Source organism: Rhinopithecus bieti, unplaced genomic scaffold (genome assembly GCF_001698545.2).
Source record: "Rhinopithecus bieti isolate Rb0 unplaced genomic scaffold, ASM169854v2 scaffold_18354, whole genome shotgun sequence".
In the NCBI taxonomy this organism is placed as follows: domain Eukaryota; kingdom Metazoa; phylum Chordata; class Mammalia; order Primates; family Cercopithecidae; genus Rhinopithecus; species Rhinopithecus bieti.
The window spans coordinates 2649476-2671668 of record NW_016809835.1 but is presented as its reverse complement, the minus strand read 5'-3'; the positions used below and the strand labels follow the sequence as shown (position 1 = coordinate 2671668).

Genomic DNA, 22193 nt, shown 5'->3' with positions numbered 1-22193 from the left:
AGATTAAAATGCCAAATAAAGAGTCATTGTAATTCCTAGATTAGGAATTGTTATTCAATAAGGCAGACTTAGAATTCCAAGTAGTAAGTGGATTCTGTGGTTAAAGATGTGGAGGATTCCATACAGAGAAGGAAATTCCAGTAAGGTTACTAAGGGAACTATATCTTGGAAGGGATCCCCCTATTTTGTAATGTAATGCACACACAAAAATTGGCAACTTGGATTACTTTATATGGCTTGTGTGTGTGTGTGTGTGTGTGTGTGTGTGTGTGTGCACATGCATGGGTGTATGTTCGAGACAAAAAGAAAGCAAGGTTATGAATGTGATGAAATCTCATTAAAAAAATTAATGTAGAAAACTGAGAAATTACAGTAACCTTCCTTTCTGAATTTGGACTTTCCCTCCCTTACTCTGATATCCTTTTCGATTTTCACAGTTTAAGTCCCAAAAGAGAGATACAAACCTGTCCAAGATATAAGTCCTGTGATTATTTCAATTTAGTTGAAGAATATTTAAACCCTCACAGGTTTAATCAACAGTGGCATTTTCCCCCTTCTCCTGTCCTTTCTGCTTTGTGTGCAGTGGAGAACCACAGCCCTCCAAGGAGACTTTCAGGATGGCTTAGCTGCCCCAGCTCAGTGCCGGAGTCTGAGAGCTCCGAGCCTTTTAATTGACCTTTGTGGTGCTTCTGAGACAGTGTCAGAAACTCCTGATCTCATCTTCTTGAGGCCAAAGACACAGATTGAAGGGGTTAAAGGTTGATCTCCAGCACCAACAAATGCTCTTTAAACAATGTGCAAATTGAACATAGTACTCACAGCAATAAATAAGCCATAATGATAATGTTTGCTGCTGCAAATTTCTCCACATGGCAAATTAATTCATTCTGATTCTGAACTGGCAACCAATGGCAATATTAATTTACCAGATGGAGATACAACCTAAATTCACATGTGCTCTTCAAGCCACAGACAAACCTCTGTTCAAAAGCAGATATAGCAATGCATAGTAAGAGGATCACAATCAAGCAAGGGACATCTACTAAGTATCTTCATGTAAAGTGCAATGTGCAATGACAGAAGAGAGTATGAATCCTAGGCTGCAGGGAGCTTAAGCACTGGTTAAGCACTAAATCTAAACACAAAATAATCAGAGTGCAATATAGGGGGAAAAACATACACTTAACCCAGGGATTAGTGGGTTTAATGTCATAGGATTTGAAACAAGAGACAGATAACTGAGTAGGGAGCAAAGATTTCTGGGAAGAAGCTGAACTTAAGTTCAGCCTGGAAGAATGGAATGGATCAATGAAAAGAACATTCCTGGATGGCCAATCAATCTAAACAAAGGCAATGAGGAAGGTATTATTATGCCCCTTGTAGATAACAGTGAAAGTCTGATCTGACTGCAGTTGGCAGGATTTTAGAGAGAAGGGGAACAGAGTTGGACTTGATCATGGAGAACTTTGACAGTCAGGTAGAAGAGTTGACATTTGATTTGCTCTGTATATCAGATAGGGATTGTGTTTAGCTACAGGCCACAGAACTCTGAATACATTTGCTTAACCAAGTAAAGGATTCATTTTCTCAAATAACAAGAAAACTAGCACCAAGTGGGCACAGGAGCTCCACACTGACAATCTCCCCCTACCTCTTGACCACACATGGTAGGAAGCATTGTTGCTTCATGGTTCCAATAAGGCTGCTCCTCCTCCAGTCTCATATCCACATTCCAGGCAGTTTTATCTACTATTTATTGTAAAAAAAAAAACAGAACAAAATCCTCTTAAGACTAGCAAATTATAGCAATTTTAAAATTCGTCACTTAAAAATGTTAAGTACCAGTCATTGTATAAGATAGTGACGATGCAGAAAGGTTTAGGAAATGGTCCCTGGCTTCAAGGAGATCCCAGTGTTGTGGGAGGTTAGATTATGCAATATACCATGAGGAAGCTCCCTCAAGGGTGTGGGCACAGTCTGTGGGAGCTGAGAGGAAGGGGGACTGATTCTGTCTGAGGGCTGGGGCATGCTTTGCACTTTGTGGTTCTACAGTGGTACAAATAGGATTGGACTTTTCATTTATCCTGAAAGCAGCTTTTAAGCAACTCAACTACATTAGGGACCTGGGGAAGGACTTTACATTGTCAAAATCTAAAGGGCTCACCCTTGACATGCCAGAGTGCCTTCTCAGCATTGGGGAAGAAGTCAGGGAGAAACTCGGAGGGCTGGAATGGAGAAACTGGATTAATCATATTTGCAGTGTGTAATTCTGTAATTACTGTGAATGTTTCCAACTGATTCTTCTTTATTTCAAGGCTAACTGAAGTTCATTTTTGGACTTACACTTACTGGCTTTCTTAATGCAGTTAATTGAAGGTCAGCCTAATTTTGCAAGTCCCCAAATTCTTCCTCTGTTCTACAGAACACACTGGTAGGGAAGGCTGTGACACTGGTTGGGAAAGGGGAAACTTTTTCTCTCAACCTTCACATCCAAAGATAGTCCTTCATCCTTTTCATGTTGTTTTGACTGACATTTTAATGAATAAGAAAACAAAAAAAAAAAAAAAACAAAAAAAAGAATATTTTGACATTTTGAAAGAAAATAGTTTCTGATGTTAGTCAAGGAAATGTAGTTCTGCTTTTTGTTCTCTCATGTTCAGTAAATCAACCAACAAGTTCAATATTCTTATAGTAGCTCCTAAAACATTTTGCGCCACATCTGGTTGTCAGTTCCTTCCACTAGATGGTGAGTTCCTTGAACCTAGTGTTCGGTTTATGAGACACTGTCCTCCTGGAACGCAGCATAGTGCAGACCCAGAAGAGACACTTGAAGCAGTTTGCTGAGTGAATACCTGTAGGGAGGTTCCTCACAGTCCGAGTCTTTATTGTGGTTTGTATTTGTTTTCCTGATGATACAAGCCTATGTCATAAAGCTGTATGCCCAAAGTATAAGCCAGGGTGAAGTCTGACAGAAGCATCCAAAGAACTTAGGCAGAGACTGAGGCTGGAGGATCACTTGAGGCCAGGAGTTCTCAAGACCAGCCTGGGCAACAAAGTGAGACCCCATCTCAATTTTTTTTAATATCCTGGGCAGAAAAATCAAGAAGTCCATTAAAATGCCCCAAGGGAATTTTTCAGAGCTCAAAAGGAAGGGAATCCCAAGTCTAATTTTGTCTGAGTGTTTGCTGTTTGAAAACCAATATGAATTTTTACATTTTTAATGCAAGTGTTTGAATAGCTAAGTCATCTACAGTGTATAGAAGTGTAAGTTGCAAAAGTATACCATTGAAAGTTTCCTTTCCACCCAGGGCACTGAACAGCTGCAGAGTCACCCACCTATAGACTATGATGGGAACAGCCCCTCCATAAATTGGTAACTCAGCTGCTTCACTCCCAAGCCTTCCTCCTTCAGCCATACAGTCCTTTTCCCCAGAGACAGCAGATAATATCAGATTCTTCTCTTTCCTTCTAGAGGTAGGCTATCTGTACGTGTACACAAGGAGATAAGTGCATGTATTTTATAAGTATGTATATTTTATAAGAATGATTTTAGTGAGCAGAATCAATAGAAAAAAAATCAATATGAAGCAGATGAATGAGAAGACTTGGAACTATAAAAATGTAAAGTGGGGAGAAAAGGTATCCAGATGCAGAGTGATCATTCATCAGAAGGCAGAAGTATAGCAAGAAATCTATCTACATAAAATAAAAAGAAACAGTGAACAGTGGGGTCACAGACCCATCTGCCCATGAGGATGGGCTTTTCCACAAAGCGAATGAGCGTTTGCATGGAGAGTCATGGGGAATCTGCAGCTATTGAGTCAGTGAGGGAAATCATGGTGGCCTGCCCTCCCGGGACACACTGTGTTTGCGGGAATGTGGGCATGTTTTACTCTGATGGCATACTCACTCAGAGACTCATTGGCATTTGCCCACCGTCACCTTGGGCATTTTCAGAACCCTCCCACACTCCTTTATGCTATTTCAGTGAAACAGGATATTCTATCTTTCATATCAAAGAAACACGCCACTCATTGGCCAAGGAGCCTGAGCCAGGATGAAGCAGGGGCCATCCATTCTGAGGAGCACTACCCTAGTCCCTGCTATGCTGTGGCTAAAGCACCTTCCTCATGGGAGATGTTCTTAGCAGTTAATTTATGTGGGGTTGACTTGGGATAAACTGGGACAGGACAAGTCAACCAGTTAGTCTTGTCTTCTGGAAATGGCAAAATTTTGCTTGGGATCAGGGAGCAAGAGAAAGCTAGGACATGGTTATTTATCAAGTACATTTTCAAGTAATGATTAGATTTGAACCATACATGAGGCACCAGGCAAGTTTCTGACTTTCTAACCAGATTATATTAGAAATATAGGACGTCTACCCACACAGAAAGGTGACAGGCAGCACAGGACCCTGCCAATGAGTGGAACATCCAACAATTGTGATAGGCTTCAGAGAAGTGAGGGGTTTGCTTCTGGCTCTTGTGGAAAGGAAGGTTTCACCTAGAAGTCTCCATAAAGACTCTACTAGGGAAGGTTCTCTCCTTCTCCTGCCCTGCAGACTCTTGCAGCAATATGGTGGATACAGCCAATGAAATGTCAAAGAAAGAAGGCAGCTGGCTGCTCAGGTAGGCTGCATGGGAGAGCAGCATCTGGTGGGGCCAAGGCAACTTAGGATTTGGTGGGCAAGTGTGGAGAATATTATAAAAAACAACTTCCATGTTGTCAGAGAACTCGGTTCATCAAGCTTAGTGGAAATGATGCACCACAGTGACCTATCAATACCTATCTTCTGATTTACAAGAAGTAGAAGTATATTTCCTAATGGTCAGAATGATCTTGTCCACTGATACTACTTTATTATTATTATTATTTATTTTTTAAGTCGGGGTCTTGCTGTGTTGCCCAGGTTAGAATGCAGTGGCATGATCATGGCTCACTGCAGCCTTGAAATCCTGGGCTCAAGCAATCTTCCCACCTCAGCCTCCTGAGTAGCTGGGAATGCAGGCCCATACCACCATACCTGGCTAAGTTTGTTGTTGTTGTTGTTTGCAGAGACAGTGATCTCAAACTCCTGACCTCAAGCAATCCTCTGGCCTCAGCCTCCCTAGTGGCTGGGATTATAGGCATGAGCCACTGTGCCAGGCTCCAGATGACTTTGCATTTCAAAGAATGTTAGGGCAATTATAGAAGATTGTTTACTGAACATGCAATCAGGGCAAAAGACTACCTTGAAGGATAACTTAATGCATCATCCCTGCCCCCACCATATTCTTGCTGAATAGACTAAACACACACAAAAATGCTGGTATCTGCCGTATTTAAAGTCTCCCCTTTGGATAGAACAGGAATTAAGATTATTAAATTCTCATAACCCCGGTCCCCTCTGTATATATCATATGAATATCACTGGACACATTCCACAAATATGAATTGATTATTGGGGGGGTCTGGTCACCTTGACTATTGCTGGATGTTTTCTAAATATCCTCATACACACTTTTAATAACAGTGTGCAGAATAGTATTTTTGTATATTTCTTTTATATTTTAAACTTATTTTAATTTAAATTCAGTAAAATTCATTCCTTTGGTTCTTTAAATTTTGACAAATACAGAGTTGTGTAATTACCACCACAAGCAAAATACAAAATATTTCTATCAACCTCTCCCCAGCTAATATTTCCTTGAGTTATACTTTTAAAATAGGTTCCTTCCATAGATGGCTAACCTCTTCAATTATGCGTTGATTCTCACACTTTTGCTTGCAGATCGTAATATTTTCTGGTACTATCTACCAATTCTGGAGCCCACCAGACTGAATATGCTGCCATTTTCAGAGGTGGACAAAAAGAAGGTTTCTAACATGCATATGTATTTTTTGTGTAGCTAGGAGTAACTTTATCAAATTTATTTGTCTGTGAACATGAACAAACAACATATATTCTAAAGATATTCTCTCCAAAGAAAGTTGGAGAAAAATTCTAACATTCTACTTACAGCACCATCTATTAGAGATATACTAGCTCTGAGGGTTGGAGAACTGCTAAGTCATATCTCCAATTCATTTCCTTCCTTTAAATGGGTCACGAGGACAGAGATAACCCCAACACACTAGCAGCTGTTCCAAGCTCAAATAATTATATTCACTCCTGCTTTCCAGAAACTAGGTCTAGGTATTCAGCACTTAAAAGAAAAACTTCTCTTTCCCAAATGAAACCCACATCCATTTTAACCTATGCAAGTTAGTAGCTGAATCTGTTGTTGATAATTTTTTTACTAAGAGCTTCTTATCAATGTATACATTTAAGATATACAAATGGTAAACATGCAAGTTAATTATGGACTATTTAAACAATACACAATTGTTTATATTATGTCTTTATATTATGAACATATTATATTATGTCTTTATATTCTGCCTTGGTTGTATTTAGGAACTTTTAAAAAATTGATTTTGTGAGTTCAGTTGGCTATATTTCACGTGTGAACAAGTTTCATCAACAATTCATATTTTCTGGCCACCTAGAGGACTCGGCCCACATCATGGGCTGACGGATTATTTTTATAACAAAATGGGAGGAATTGGGGTTTATAAATTAAATGGGGGCCAGAAGGGCATCTGGAAGGGTCCTGGGGCCTGGTCCAGCATCGAGTTACCTCTTTTTGGTTCTATCACTGACCCAGAGAGTGATGAGACAGAACATTGACTTTTTTGACCACATGCTGCTCCATCTGCCAGCTATCTTTCGAGACCCTTCTATTCCTGCCAATCACAGGAATGCCAGACTGAATCATTACTTGCCAAACATCTACAAATGAAGAACTCAGCAGTATAAGTTCATATATATATTAAGACAATTGTGTTGAAACGTTAGAACATTACAAGACTTAAAAATCCCTCTTCAGAGGAGCCTCACTAGGAGATCCTTTGTATGAACACGGAAGATAACCGCCAGTTCATGTCTATCCTCCTCTGCCTTCCTGTGGTCCTCCCCACCCCCTACCCTTTGTTTCTCTTCACACTGCTGTTTATTCTCACCATTTTCCTTGACTCTCACCTTTTCCCTGCTTCCACCTCTGTTGAGAACAGAGCTCTGGGGTACATCACATAAGTAAACTGCCACTCTCATATTACAAGGGAAGTCAGGGCCTCCAAGAGTAAAATGTAACATTTTCCAATGAAAATGGGAAAGCTTCAAGGAATGAAGGGTTCATTTTCTCTCTTTGCTGGAAGAGTGAATATTCTTTCGTGAATTTCAGGACCAACAGAAGTCAGTGTGGTGGAGGAGAGATAAAGAGATTTGCCCCTGGCATGCTGGCTCACTGTGACTCTTTCAAGAACATTTACTGGAATGACCTTTGATTTGAATGAGAACCACAAAATACCAGTAATTTTATCTGGGGAATATTTATATTTTGGTGCAGTAGGTGAATTCCCAATTAAAGACCATTATTAATAGCATATTTCCCCCCAAACTAAATGTGGTTTTGTCTTGGTTAGGCCTTGGATTTCTCTCATTGGTCCTTATGGGTCAAAGAGGAGATTTTGGTTTTGGTTTTAAAATTCATTCATTCCCTATTTCCCTATTTCTTCGTAACGAACTCCTATGGCTAATAGCAGTTAAGGAAGCTATCTGAGTCCCAGATTCCTTTAACACAGATCAACCCAATATGTTCCTTTTTAAACTATTTGTTTCTTGCTTTATAGCCTGTCGGGTTTGGGTGATGCATTGTAGAAAGCCAGGGACCTTAGAACAATGTCTGACGATAGCAATGAAAATGTATGATTATTCCAAAATCTTCTCCCTCTTATTAGTACAAAGAATGGGCTGCTACTAATTTCCCAAACATTTTTTTAGGTGGAAGAGTGCAGGGTGACCACCCTTACATTTCCCTTTCTCAATCCAGGAGTCTTTCTTTCTACCCATGACTGCCCTTTGGACTTTTCAGGAATCTGTTTTCTGGCTGGGTTGCAGAATTTGGTGGCACTTTGATAATGGCTCTCCAGTGTTAGTGTAGCCAGGATTTAGGGCTTACCCTGAATCTGAGAGTTAGTTCAGAGAATAGTGCCCTTGAATGAGGAGGTTAAGCAACAGCTCATACAAAGCATATGTGTCAAGTTCTTTTCATAACTACCTAATAACTTATAGGTGTGCTGATGATTTCATTAGGGACATACTGAAAATCATCCACAGTCTAAATAATGCAAGATAAAATTACACATTTTAAAACTTCATGGGGAGACTTTAAAAACAAGAACCACCCATTTCTTCTTTCATCCCAAAGCAGTTGATTGGGCATCTACTTTGAGCCACGCACCATCCCGGGAACTGAAGATGCAGCAGTGAATAAAACAGACCCGGTCCCTGTCTTCACAGTCTAGCAGGAATTGTAAGAGCTGGTTGCTATTCTAGTGTCTGGGACTTTGGGTTTGACAAACAGGTCCTCCTGTCCCTAGTAAGGTGACCTCTGATGTTAGATTTGGGGCATTGTTTCAGTTTCTCACACACTGGCTGAAACAGCTCATGAGATCAGCCTTTGCTTCAACTCCTCATTCATCAAAGCAGACTGTTATTAACATAAGCTTGAAAACATCTCCGTAATAGCAAAAATAGCCATAGAGAAGGGATGGGGAGGTATTCTTTAACTGCATGGTTTATTGCCACATGGTATGAATAACTCACCCTAGCCTTATCCATGGCCTTCTTGAGTGTGGTTCACCTTCACCACTGTGACAAGACCAACTCAGGATAAATGGGTAAAGTCTTGGTTAACTTGCAAGGCAGAGGCCCAGATGCCATCAGTGGTGATCAAGAGCTTCAGCTCAGAAAACAGACATGATGTCAGACAGCATCAAACCACTGATCACAACCCAGTCCCCATCTCCTGTCCACTCTTTCTCACTCCTTAAGGGCAGCATACTGTCTAGTGTTTAGCATACTTTCTCACACACATTGTAAATTTCCAACAACCCTATGGGGATATCCTAACTTCCATTTCATGAATGAGAAAACCAAACCTCAAAAGTAACTTACTCAGTCTCTCACAGCTGCTAGCACAAAGCCCACATTCAAACCTAGACCTTCAGGCTCCAAACCAGCGCTCTTTCCATTATCCCACACCCAGCGGCTTTTACATTTTCAGTTCTTCTTTCTTTTTGCATGTTGTTTCAACTCTTCCTGGTGTGGAACTGTCTTACAACCTGCTGGTTTTCTCCAGGGCCTCTGGAGGCAGCCATGGATCAATGACTCAGAGCAGGGCTTGCCCCACCTCCTCATGTTTTGGGTCTCCTAACCAGATTGCCATCCCCAAGCCTCTCCTGCCTCCTGCATAAGAATCCTGTCAGTTTTATGGGTGCCTGTGGGTCTACTGTAAGAAATAGAGGCGAGCATGTGGGTGGTACACATTGCGGTTTTCTATGAATCTATTAATATTTTTGCTGAGGACACCCAGAATTTTAACTTGACTGATTTCAAGATAAATTACCTCCTCAGGGAGATATCCTTCCCCTGCTTTTCCCTTCAACACTCCCCTTCCCCAGGATGGATGTGTTTGCTAGATTTTGTTGTTGTTTTTGTTGTTTTACCATCTAGGGCTTCTCCTTATCACCTGGTGCTGGTGCTCAAAGGCAGGGATATTAATAGCTAGAAGCAGCCACAGCTGATTTCTCTCTCAGGCAAGCCAAGGGGAAATCAGATCTAGTTCTCCTTGACCTCTGTAGGGACTGGTGATGATCCTTAAGGTCTTTATGCAGAAAACCATCTGTATTCAGAAAGGGACTGCTGTTTTAAATGTCTGTAAAAATTTCCCTGGATAGATCCAACTTTTTTTTTTTTTAGACAGTCTTCCTCTGTCGCCCAGACTAGAGTGCAGTGGTGCAATCTCAGCTCACTGCAACCTCCGACTCCTGGGTTCAAGCTGTCATCCTGCCTCAGCCTCCCAAGTAGCTGGGATTACAGGCGCCCACCACTGCACCTGGCTAATTTTTGAATTTTTAATACATATGGGTTTCACCATCTTGGCCAGGCTGGTCTCAAACTCCTGACCTCGTGATCCACCTGCCTCGGCCTCCCAAAGTGCTGGGATTACAGGCTTGAGTCATCACACCTGGCTGAGATCCTACTTTTTAAAAGACTTTCTGGGTTTCTGGTTTTATTCTAGTGTGCACAGACTACTATTTTAAGAGTGGGAGAATCATTATGTAAGAAACTGGGGGAAATTAATATTATGAGATTAAAATATACAAAAAATTAAAATGTATGCATCTAAAGTCTCTGCATTTGGGGACATAATTGTGCCATTTATGTTTTAAAAAAATAACCACATCATCTCTGTTCAACATTTTTTTTTGCTTTACCAGGACAATGGTGATAAAAATTCAAACGCTGAAAATAACTATGCTTTTGAGATTAACATTATATTAGGAGTATATTACAACTCCTAATGTATTAAAAGGAAACAATTAGTTGATTATGTCATAACTAAAAACAAAAATATTAAACAAAGGCAATAATAACGTGCATAGACTGAAATACCTTCCGTTTCAAAATCAGTGATAACATTCCTTTCCAAGTCAGTGGCTTTCCAGTATAAGCTAGAGCACGTTGTATAAAGATACAACACGTCATTAGCCATGTACTTAAGAAGAAGTACCTTCTTAATAATAAAATACACAGGAAACTCAGTACATTTTGGCCCAGGTTCTGACATGTTTCTTTTTCACTAATTCTCAACCCAAGCTCTCTAGTATGTACTAGGAATTATTGCCTCTTTTAATCAGAGGAGAACTTTAAAAGAGAACCAGTTTGCTTCTCGATGGGCTCTTCAATGGTTTATCATAGGTACTTGTAGTCTGGAAGAGACTTTTCCAATCTGAGCAGCCTTTCTACTAAAAGAAATTTATCTCCCAAGGGATTATAAAATCAACTGTGTTCCAAATGAAATAATAGGGAAAGGATCTGCCGTTTTCCCCTCCAATTCAGCAGGACACATTTAGTCTTGTTGAAAGTCAATAATTTTTATAGATGCAACAAATTCTTGGGCCTGGGCCACACCCTCTATAACTCTATGCGAATCTAGAGATCAGGACCTTCTGGATTGCAAGCTAAGAGATGATTTAGTAAACAAGAAAAACCATCAAAGAACCTCTGTTTCCCCATCCTCCTGCTGGTCCTTTCTGATAGCAGCAGCACGACTCTCATTTCACCCACCCACACCCCTCCGGGTCTCATAAAGCTAGACATTTCATTCTCCCACTGCCCTCGTCACTTCCTACAATTGCCTGGCCCTTGAGGCAGCAGTGGAAGAAGATCTAGCACTGCAGTAAGAATTTTAGGAGGAAGCAAAGCTGAGACACAGGCTGGGCCTCCCATTTGCTGAACACACAAGCTCTTGCTCATAATTACTAAGCCCCAAACCCACGGTAAGAAAGACAAGCCAGGGCTACCTTTTCACTCACATAAACACAAAGCAAATATTAAGTATTATTTTTTAGTTATCTGTCCAGTTTCACAAACAGCTTTAAATAATGCCCAGATAGTTATATAATAAGGCGCATATTTTTTCCTCATTGGATTGTCTGTGTATAGACTAGGTAACCAAACAAAAAAAAAGGCTTATTTTTGTTTTAATTGCACTGCAGCTCCCAAGCCTCTCAAAAAGACACATGCTATTTAAGAATTTAAGAATATCTGGATCATTGTAAAAGCTGTATCTGACTCGCCAAGGATCATAGAAAATCACTGAAAACTGTTGGCCCTCTCACCCCTGGGACCTTCACCCCATATTGCCTTGTTTGTAGACAATCCCAGGGGCTAGAGCCCTGAGTTAGTCTAAGACTCTGTACCAGCCCTGTCTCTACTGGCCCTACATAAGACCTTACACCTGGCCAAGCCAACTGGCTCCATGGGAGCCTCTGATGAGCAAAAGGGATAATCCCATTCAAACTCAGAGGACTTGGGTAGAACTGACCCTCACTGGAAATGTGGAGTTGCACTTGGTTCATTCTGTCAGTATCCATATGAAGAAGACAGAAAACTGGCAGGGCCAGACACAGTGGCTCAAGCCTGTAATCCCAGAACTGTGGGAGGCTGAGGCGGGTGGATCACTTGAGGTCGGGAGTTCAAGACCAGCCTGGCCAACAAACCCCGTCTCTACTAAGAATGCAAAAATTTAACAGGCCGTGGTGGTGCACACCTGTAATCTCAGCTACTCGGGAGGCTGAGGCACAAGAATCACTTGAACCCAGGAGGCAGAGGCTGCAGTAAGCTGAGATTGTGCCACTGCACTGCACTTCAGCCTGGGCGACACAGCCAGACTCCCATCTCCAAAAAAAAAGAAAAAAGAAAGAAAGAAAACTGGCAAGGAGACATGTGAAAAACACAGCCCCTGGTTCAGAGTCTAGTCCCACCACCAGCTCTTTCAGACAGGCCTATGTATGTCATCAGGACACAGTAACTAGTAACTGGCTGTGTCAGCAGGGGAAGTGTCAAGCACCACAGGAGTCACCAAGCCTGCCCTTTATTTTGACACCTATCTGAAAGGAGAGACCCATGTGTGGCTTTATTTCACATAATAAAGGAATATTTCATTCTAGCTTGCTTCAGGTTTAAGACTGTAATGTGTGCATTGCCAGGATGACTTTATAACATTGAGCTACTCGATATGCTTTTTAAAATCATGTTTATGTCATTAACTTAGTAGCACACCTTACTCAGAGTGGATACTCAGAAATGATTAGATCTGAGTTAAGCATTAACATCCCTTCTCCCATGAGGCTTTGAATATCCTCATTTCCAGCAGCAAAGGCACAAGCAAGGGAGTAGCAGTGAAAATTGGTTTCCTCACAAAAAAAAAAAAAAAAAAAAGGCCCTAAAAGTCACTTTTCAATCACTATTAGTAGATGCAATTACATCTCAATTGAAAAGCTGCAGCAGAACGGGTCTAGTGCTCACTCCTTCAGTGAGTACCTGTATAACCTGAGAATGTAATTTCATTTATCTGGACTTTGGTACCCTGATCTTAAATGGGGACAATGACCAGATGAGTTCTCAGGTTTCTTCCCAAACTAGTCCACTTCCCTTCCTACCATCACCCCTTTTGGTTTTGTGGCTGGATTTACACTGGGGCCCAATTTGATTCAGCCCTAGGGTCACCCCAAGAGGCCAGTGCTACCTATATTGATAACTGGGTTTTCAAGGAGAAAGAAAAGCGATATTTTGAACAGCCCTAGGATAAATGAGGGTTCATATTAAGCAAGTATTACTCTTCATAAATTAGTACTGATAAATAGCCAGAACCCTTAAGGGAAAAGAGGATTTAAAACAAAACCAAATCAAAACACACAAGTTTATTTCTCTTTAAAGGAAAATTGCCAAGGATGCAGAAGGAAATGAAGATGATCAAAGATGAGGATGTGCATTTCAACTTGGCTGTGAGGAAGACCCCCTCCTTTCCCCACTGCCTGCAGCCAGTGGTTTCTCGGGGAAAGGCTCCCCAAAGACACCCCTTCCCAGAAGCTCTCCGAGGGCCATTTTCCCAGTTTCGGTATGAACCTCCTCCAGGAGACCTAGATGGGTTCCCCGGGGTCTTCGAAGGAGCAGGGTCTAGGAAACGGAAGAGCATGCCCACAAAGATGCCCTATAACCACCCTACTTCTGAAGAAGCCACCCTTGCCCTCCACTCCGAGGAGAACAAAAACCACGGCCTTCCCAACCTCCCTTTGCTGTTCCCGCAGCCCCCGCGCCCCAAGTATGACTCTCAGATGATCGACCTGTGCAACGTGGGCTTCCAATTCTACCGCAGCCTGGAACACTTGGGGGGCAAGCCCGTCAAGCAGGAGCCCATTAAGCCCAGCGCTGTGTGGCCCCAGCCGACGCCGACTCCATTCCTGCCCACGCCCTACTCCTACTACCCCAAAGTCCACCCGGGCCTCATGTTCCCCTTCTTCGTGCCGTCGTCCTCGCCCTTCCCCTTCAGCCGGCACACCTTCCTGCCCAAGCAGCCCCCGGAACCTCTGCTGCCCCGGAAAGCCGAGCCCCAGGAGAGCGAGGAGACCAAGCAGAAGGTGGAGAGGGTGGACGTGAACGTGCAGATCGATGACAGCTACTATGTGGACGTGGGCGGCGCGCAGAAGCGCTGGCAGTGCCCCACCTGCGAGAAGTCCTACACCTCCAAGTACAACCTGGTCACCCATATCCTGGGCCACAGTGGGATCAAGCCGCACGCGTGCACGCACTGCGGGAAGCTCTTCAAGCAGCTCAGCCACCTGCACACGCACATGCTGACCCATCAGGGCACGCGGCCCCACAAGTGTCAGGTGTGCCACAAGGCCTTCACCCAGACCAGCCACCTGAAGCGCCACATGATGCAGCACAGTGAGGTGAAGCCGCACAACTGCCGCGTGTGCGGCCGCGGCTTTGCCTACCCCAGCGAGCTCAAGGCCCACGAAGCTAAGCACGCCAGTGGACGTGAGAACATCTGTGTGGAGTGCGGCCTTGACTTCCCCACCCTGGCCCAGCTGAAGAGACACCTCACCACACACCGAGGCCCCATCCAGTACAACTGCTCCGAGTGTGACAAGACCTTCCAGTACCCGAGCCAGCTGCAGAACCACATGATGAAGCACAAGGACATCCGGCCCTACATCTGCTCCGAGTGCGGCATGGAGTTCGTGCAGCCGCACCACCTCAAGCAGCACTCCCTCACCCATAAGGTACCGCGGGGCCCCTGGTGGGGTGGGCGGGGCCTTGGGAAGAGGAGTGGGGCCATGAGTAGACCCCTGGGGAGCAGGACGCCTGTGCCGCTCTGCACCTGACCCCGAGGAGCTGGGCAACCCCGGACAAGCGGTCCCTTGGCCGAGCCCTGAGGTCCTTCCTCACATTTAAATAGGAGAGAACGATTCTCAACCAAACCCTTTCCCCCACCAGCCTTCTAGACTCTAAGGTAGGCCTAGAAATAAATAATGCAGACATTTGCAGAGGAGGATGAGGAAGGATGCTCCCTAGCCTCCAAGAATCTTGCAGATTCTGCTTCTAGAAACTTCATCCAAGGCACTAGCATGAGTGTGTCATCAGACCCTAAATCAGCTCTGTGCCTGGGATGTGCCAGGGAGCACCTTCTGGAGAATTCTCTTGGTCTTGTACTGTTGAAGCAGTGGAAAACAACCTTTTGCATTGTTTTCTCCCTCAACTGTGAGACCCGCTTCATATGCAAGCTCTCCAAGGGAAGCAGGGCTTGGCCGAGGCAGGCAGGGCCTATGCCTCCCTGTGTTGAACCCGTTCCTAGTTGGGTGGAGGGCCCTATGGTTTACATTGTAGGAGGCATGAGAAAGCATCCTTCTCTGGTTTTATTTGATCTTCTCTGTGCTCAGGTCTTCAAGGGGAAATACAGGCCCAAGAGTCTAAGTTCAGCCCAGTTTGCAAACATAGCCCTAGAGTCATTCAGGCTGAACTAAAACAAGGCCCTAGTGGTGTCCCTGAAATCTTACCCCAGCTAAACTATGGAAACTGCTTTGAGCCTCCAAGAGGGAGTTTTGCCCCCACTGACTCCTACTCTCACAACCTTCACCTCAAGTGGTTTTCTTGGCAGGAAAGACTTCTAGCAAGCCAGAGCTTCTAAAGCATTCTTTAATTCTGAAAGGTCAGCAGCGGACTTTGCCCAGTCAAGATAATGTTTCTGCTGTTCTATAATAGGTTTCACTTGTTAGGTTAGGACAAAACACAGGATATTTTCTGGCTCTGCAGCTGAGATGAAATGTGTGGCTGCCTTGTGGGCTCTGCACAAACAGGTCCTGCCCTACAAAAGGCACCTGTAGATACCATCCAAAGGGGAATCACCTGCCAAGTGCAGGAACCATCAACAAAGGACCCAGACTGGGATTCAGTCGCAAGGGGGACCATTTGCTAAATTCAAGGGCTCCTTTATATGTGGGAAAGGAATCAAAAGTGCATTTTAGAGTATATAAAGATCCTGTAAGATGGTAGAAAATGAAGTCAAAACGGGAGAAACAGCCTGGTGTCTGAAATAAGTTTCATTTGAATTAGAAAACAAAATACATTTTAATGAGAGGTGTAAGCGAACAGTGAGAGGTAGTATTTGTTGAACACTTGCTATATGACAGGTGTTTCACTCTTTATTCAATCTTCATTTACTTCTCAGCAACTCTAAGTGCTACTCCCCATCTGCAGTTGAAGACACTGAGGATGGCAGGTCACTCAGGAATCTCTGACACAGGCACCTGTGCCTTGGCCACCCTACGGTGAACACTTCCTCTTTTCCACCTGCTTCCCTGTTCACACCCCTGACCACCTGACAGGCTCCGACTCTGTGATTCCACTGATCTTATCAGAGAAATAACAGCTTCCTTTGATGCTTCAAAGTTGTGTCCAGGCTCCTGCTCATTTGCATTCTAGGCCAGCCCACAGGTGAATCTTACTTTGGACACAGAATTCTCTTTAAAGAATTCTGAAAACAGTGATAAGCAGAAACTTCTCCTTGGTTTCAGGACAAATGGATCAGAGCCAAGCCCAGAAAAAATCTTGAGAGAAGAAAGATGCTAAAATAAAATGTAAAATCCATTAAGAAAATGTTTTTCATAAATTTTATAATTTTAAACTCAGTGTTTGAATATGCACTACATTTTAAAGATTCATCTCCTTAGGCAGAATCAAAATTTAATTTCTAAAGGCGGTTGATTTCTAGGTCTCCTTATTAATACAAATGCATACTCATGTAACATCATCTGGACTAGACAGTGCTTGAGTTAGAAAGAACCCCAGGGTTCTCATGACCCACCACTTCATCTTGAGATGAGAAGCCTTCATTAAAAAAGGCCATAGGACTCATCTAAGGTTTTACAGTCAGTGAATAGCCAGGCAGAGACTTGAATCCACCCTTTAGTACCATGGGCCCACCAGAACTGCAGAGTGATTCTTTCTTACCATGACTCAAAGTAAAGAAATGGAAACATAGACAGAGAGAGTCAGAGATGAGCTTGGAATCCCTCCTTCCCTCCTTCAGCCACTATGAATATCAGGCAATATGGATTTCATCAAGTACGGTTGTTAACTAAGCAACTTGTTCCAATTCTATGGTAACCTTCAGTTTAGTGCCCTGGTTCTCTAAATTTTTCTTCCCAAAAGTCATTCTGGGTCAAGACCTCTTGCAAAGGCCTTTGTGGGGAAGCAATGGATAGTCAGGATCGGTGAATGCCCGGCTTAAGCTGTGAGTCCCTGGAAATGCTCTCAATTAAGGGCCTTGGTTCAAACACACCTTCATGCACAGAAAGGAAACAAGAAAGCCTCCTGTCCCGTTCCTTAATTCAGAAAGCTATCTCTTGCCAAACTTCTTTATAAGAAGGAGCTGGCTTAGGGGAGGCTCCATAACCATGTCATTGTGGAAGTCAGTGTGGCCTGTGGGAACCCAGGGGACCAGCTTGAGAGGGTGATTATCAAGTTGTAATTTACTGAAGTGTGGATATAAGATGTTCTGGGATTTTCAAGTCCGTTAATGAGAACCCAAGAGAACACTGGTTTCCATAGGGGAAATAATAATATCATTTTGGAAGATTTTGTTTTTTCATTATCATGAAAGCTGGATTATAGACTCGTATTGCATATCAGCCCACAGTGTTCTTAACAAAAGCCTGTTAATCCTCAAGAACTATCACTGGACACTTAACCCCAGCAGCAGCTGGAACAACGAAAGCAATAGCTTTCTTTTCCTCTAACAGTCTGGCTAGTTTATGGTTTTCAGAAGGAAAAAAAAGGATTATATAATCAACACTTCTCAAGAAAATAGTAATTTAACAAGGCTGAAACCACACCATTTGAAACTCAACATCTATCACCAAGCTCTTTGTGGATTGATGTGGCAGAGAGGAAAATGAAGCCTATGATCCTGATGAAAGCATGCTACCTGTCAATCACCACTTTTCTGAATCTTCCCTCCCTGCAGGGTGTGAAGGAGCATAAGTGTGGCATTTGTGGGCGGGAGTTCACCCTGCTGGCCAACATGAAGCGACACGTGCTGATCCACACCAACATCCGCGCCTACCAGTGTCACCTCTGCTACAAGAGTTTCGTGCAGAAGCAGACCCTCAAGGCACACATGATCGTCCACTCTGACGTGAAGCCTTTCAAATGCAAGGTGGGCAGTGGGACTTGAGAGGAACCAGAGAGTTGCGCAAATGCCTGATAGGAAAGAGTCCCCAGGGAGCCTTCTACTCTATTTAATCAGTGGGGCTACGGGGGCTCACAATAGGTCCATGGTCAACCCCAGGTCCCATCTGCCACTCTGCCCCTCTGCACATCCCACTTATGTCATGCCAGGCTGGAGGTCCCTAAGGAGCCTGCCCTGTTTGTCTCACTATGGCATCAGTGCCCGGGGTGGAGCCAGGCACGAGGGAAAGGTCTGAGCATGGAAGGCCCTTTTGAAGAAGGAGGCTGTTAAGGGTTGCAGGTGATGTGGAGAGCCTTTGTTTTAGAGAGGAGAAAGCAAGTTTAGCCTTCTCCTTACAAGGCAATGAACAGGACATAGAAAGGAGTCAGAGAAGCTTCTAGCACAGCTTCCCCCCTGCTGCTGCCTCCACTCCTCTCCTTGCCTCTTGACACTTGGGCTGAGCCATATGTATACTTTTAGGGCAGGCCTCCCAGAGAGGATGAGAGGGACTTCAAAGCTAGCCCCTCAGAGGCCCTCAGAAATGCTTGCTGGGGCTGTGGAATAACTGTGAGCACAGTCACTTCAAGTGCCTTTCACCTACTGCTAAGTGCCATGTAGTACAGGGATGGAGCATCTTAGTTAAAATATCTATCAGACTAATTTGTTTGGGTTTGTATTTCATCAGCTGAGAAAATGTGTGAGCTGGAGATTGGTAAAGCCCAAGGCGCCGATGGGCATTACTCAGAAATGCTCCGGCTCCCCGAGGCTGTCCCCACCCCACAAGAGTGTTTCCTCTCTCTACTTCTAAAATGACAAGAGAGCATTGGCCATGACTGGGTTTAATCCAAGTAATGTACTGGCCAAGTGTCATCCAGTCATGAAGAAGGCTGAGGGGGAAGAAGAGGGAAATTACCACATTCAGATATCATTAGAGCCCTTCTGTTTGAAATGGAGGTTTTCTCTCTGTGCTACTGGGTGCCTAATCGGGTTCATATGATACTCTGCTGATCCACACTCCTGAAGTGGGGTTCCCTGCTTCCAGGGGCTGTTCCTGCTTTAATACCTCTGCAGTGTGGCCCCACTTGAAGGAATCCCCTGTGAAGCTGACTTCTTTCCTGTGTTGGCAACTCTTGGAAGGGGTGAGGGGTCAGACACCAGAGCTTCCCTAGACCTGTGTGGGCATTGTCCAGAGGTGGGAGAGGGAGGCTTCTCCCTCCAGCCCTTTTCCTGCCACCCACTTCTGTTTCCCCTCCTTTTCTTCATGTTCCCAGTGGTTTGAAAGTCAATTTACATCCGTCTAAAGCGAGAGTCAGCTTCGTGCAGGACAGGCCGCATATTTTTCAGGACTCAATGCAAAATGGAAATGCAAGACTCCTTGTTCAAACATTACTGGGAGTTTCAAGATGATGAAAGCAGAGCATTAAGCCAAACTCAGGAGCTTTCTGACTATGGGACCCTGTGTGATATGCCCATGAAGTGAGGCCTTGGCTGCATGTGGCAATGGACTCCACAGCCTCCTCTTCTCTCTCTCTTTGGGGACTTCTTTCATTTCCTTCCCACTTCATTGAGCCCCTACAGCACTTCACATTTCACAGAGCTGTTTCTTCTTGCAAAGGGTTTACTGTCTCCTACAACGGAGTTACAAGCAGGTCTCTTTACCATTCTTCATTCCTTATGTTGAGTTTACTCTTGGGCTTCAAGCATTAACTGAATTTTTTGTCTTATCAACTGATGGTGGTGGAGTAAAGTTGTTAAAATATGAAGGGAGCCATTAGCATAGTTTATAATCCCCTGAAAATTCACATCTGTCCAGTCAACCATCTCCTACCTCCACCTCATCAATTCTGGTCCAGTGGTAGTGGTAAAACCAGGCAGAAAATGTTCCTGAAATACAGGGTTATGTCAGCAGGCAAAATGAATGTAGGCTGTGTGTGGCTTGAGGATACAAAGACATTCTGCTTCTCTACCCTCAGGGGCTTGGAGGACTTCTTGGACCAGGTAGTATCTGAGGATCTGGAGGGTTATCTCTAGTGTCAGTGCACAAGAGACTGCAAGGTGCTATGTAACCAGAGCCCTTGATGCAATGAGCAATCCCAGCTTGATGTTTAGGGCCTCCCTTCACGAACGATGGCTCCTTCCTCCTCCACTCCAATGATGGTGCATGTACATGGTCCAAAGGGTGTCAGATGGTCAGCTTTACAGTTCAGAAACTGTTTTACCCATTTCTTCAGGTTAGATTAGGCTCCATGTCTGGTCCACACCATCAGAACCCATAAGAGAGTGGTTCATAAAGTAGAATGACAGCTTTGAAGCAATGCTCCCCTTATATTTTACAATGGGAGAGATGGGCCTGGCGCAGGAATTGGACTGGTCATTTGCAAAGGTTGCTTCTTTCTGGTGGTAAGTCCTCTCAGGAGACCACACTAGAGGTCAGAAGGCTCTCTAGAGAGTGTCGTCTATCATCAGACAAAAAGAATTGGATGTGAAAGGGCGTTCTTGCAAACAATGGAGAAGGTGGGCCTTCTCCATTCTTAGCCATTTGTGAAACAAGAACAAGTGTCAGCCGCCTTGACTCACAGCCCTCTGTCTCCGAGACAGTCCTCAAAGCATATAGTCAGGGCCTTCCTCTCCCTGTCCCCATCTCCTGTCAGTGTCAACCTGCTGGGTGCCATCTTTGTACCATTGCCCTTCTTCATTTCAACAGACTTGCAGAGCATGTCTGGATTTACAGATTATGTCACAAGGCTCTTTGCATTTGTAAACTAGCTCCAGGTCACACTGTGGGGTGAGCCATCTCAAGACACTGTCCAGTGGTTCTTGCTTCCCAACTGTGCTGTGCTAGATTCTTGGAAATTCGGCCTCGGGTGAAGGTTGTTGGGGATTTGGGACTTGACAGAGGGATGAAGGGCCATTTGCCCGTTGCAATGCAGTTCACAGTCATCTGAGAGACATGGCTGGCTGGCTGCTCCGTGGTGTTGGAGGACAAGCCCAAGCAACTGAACTTGTGTTTTGTTGCCGTAACAGGGAAGAGCCATCCACTTCACGTCTCGTGATTGACATGGCTGGGCAGAGGAGGCAGTCTTCACTCTCTCCTTTACCCAAAAACTCACAGCAAGGAAGAAGCTTTTAGTAACCGATTCTAATTTTTTGGGATTCTCACCATTAAAATTCCTTCTTAACATACATCCTTCCTCCTGTCTCAATATGAACTGATCTTCTCCAGGCCTGTGCTCAGTGGAAACAGCTGTCCCTAGCAAGCAGAAATGTACACTCAGTGTGGGATTAGGCATTAACAATAGGATGGAAAATTAGAGGAGAGGAAAGGTTTCCATTCCATGTTTCTTTTCTTTTTCCCTTATAAAAAAGTTACTGCCCTTCTGGGCTCTTTTGCTATTGGCTGGACTTCTGGACTTGTGCTTCTTGGAGCCAGCTGGAGTTTTTCCAGAGACCTGCGCCTGTAGACTTAAGCCACTTTTCAGAAATATGCTTCCCAGATTCTGGGTAAGCACACAGGGGTTGATTTGGATCCTATCCTTGTAGTGGCCAAACTCCATAACAGCAAAGAACCAGCTGCCGTCTTTGGGAAACCTGTCCAGGAAAAGCAGCCATCCAGAATTTCCGGGACAAATTCTCTTTTGAGATGGGTGAAGCCGGGAGCTGCCTGAGTTATGAATCACCAGATCATCTGAAACCTTGTCTGTAGCATAAGACTGAAGGCCAGAGGGCAGAGCTGTCAGAATAGGGATGAGGTCTCCCCGCAGAGGGGCCCACCACTGTCGTCAAACTGGCTCCATTTTCCCCTCACTTTCTTTGATGCTCCAAGAAGGAAGAAACCAGATGCGGGACTTTGAGGGGCCCAGTGCTTGGGGTCAGAGTTTTCAGGCTGGCATGGAGGGGGTTAAGGCAGTGACCAGATAGCAGCCTCTGGCAGCAAAGCCCTCCTCAGCAGAAGGAAGGATATAGCTGTATGAACTGCCTGCTTAACAATGCCTCACATGTCCCCAGGGGCCCGCCTGCAAATAGATTTCATCT

At 44.2% G+C, this 22193-nt stretch overlaps 1 protein-coding gene across 2 annotated transcripts in view; it reads left to right on the top strand.

Moving 5' to 3' along the window:
• The window catches only part of ZNF366 (zinc finger protein 366), a 70468-nt gene that overhangs the window by 35931 nt on the left and 12344 nt on the right, over positions 1–22193 (top strand). For both annotated transcript variants that reach the window (XM_017890586.1, XM_017890587.1), the window contains exons 2-3: positions 13367–14715; positions 17958–18149. In XM_017890586.1, coding sequence (XP_017746075.1) covers positions 13381–14715; positions 17958–18149 — 1527 coding nt within the window. In that variant the 5' untranslated portion in view covers positions 13367–13380. The remainder of the gene's footprint in view (positions 1–13366; positions 14716–17957; positions 18150–22193) is intronic.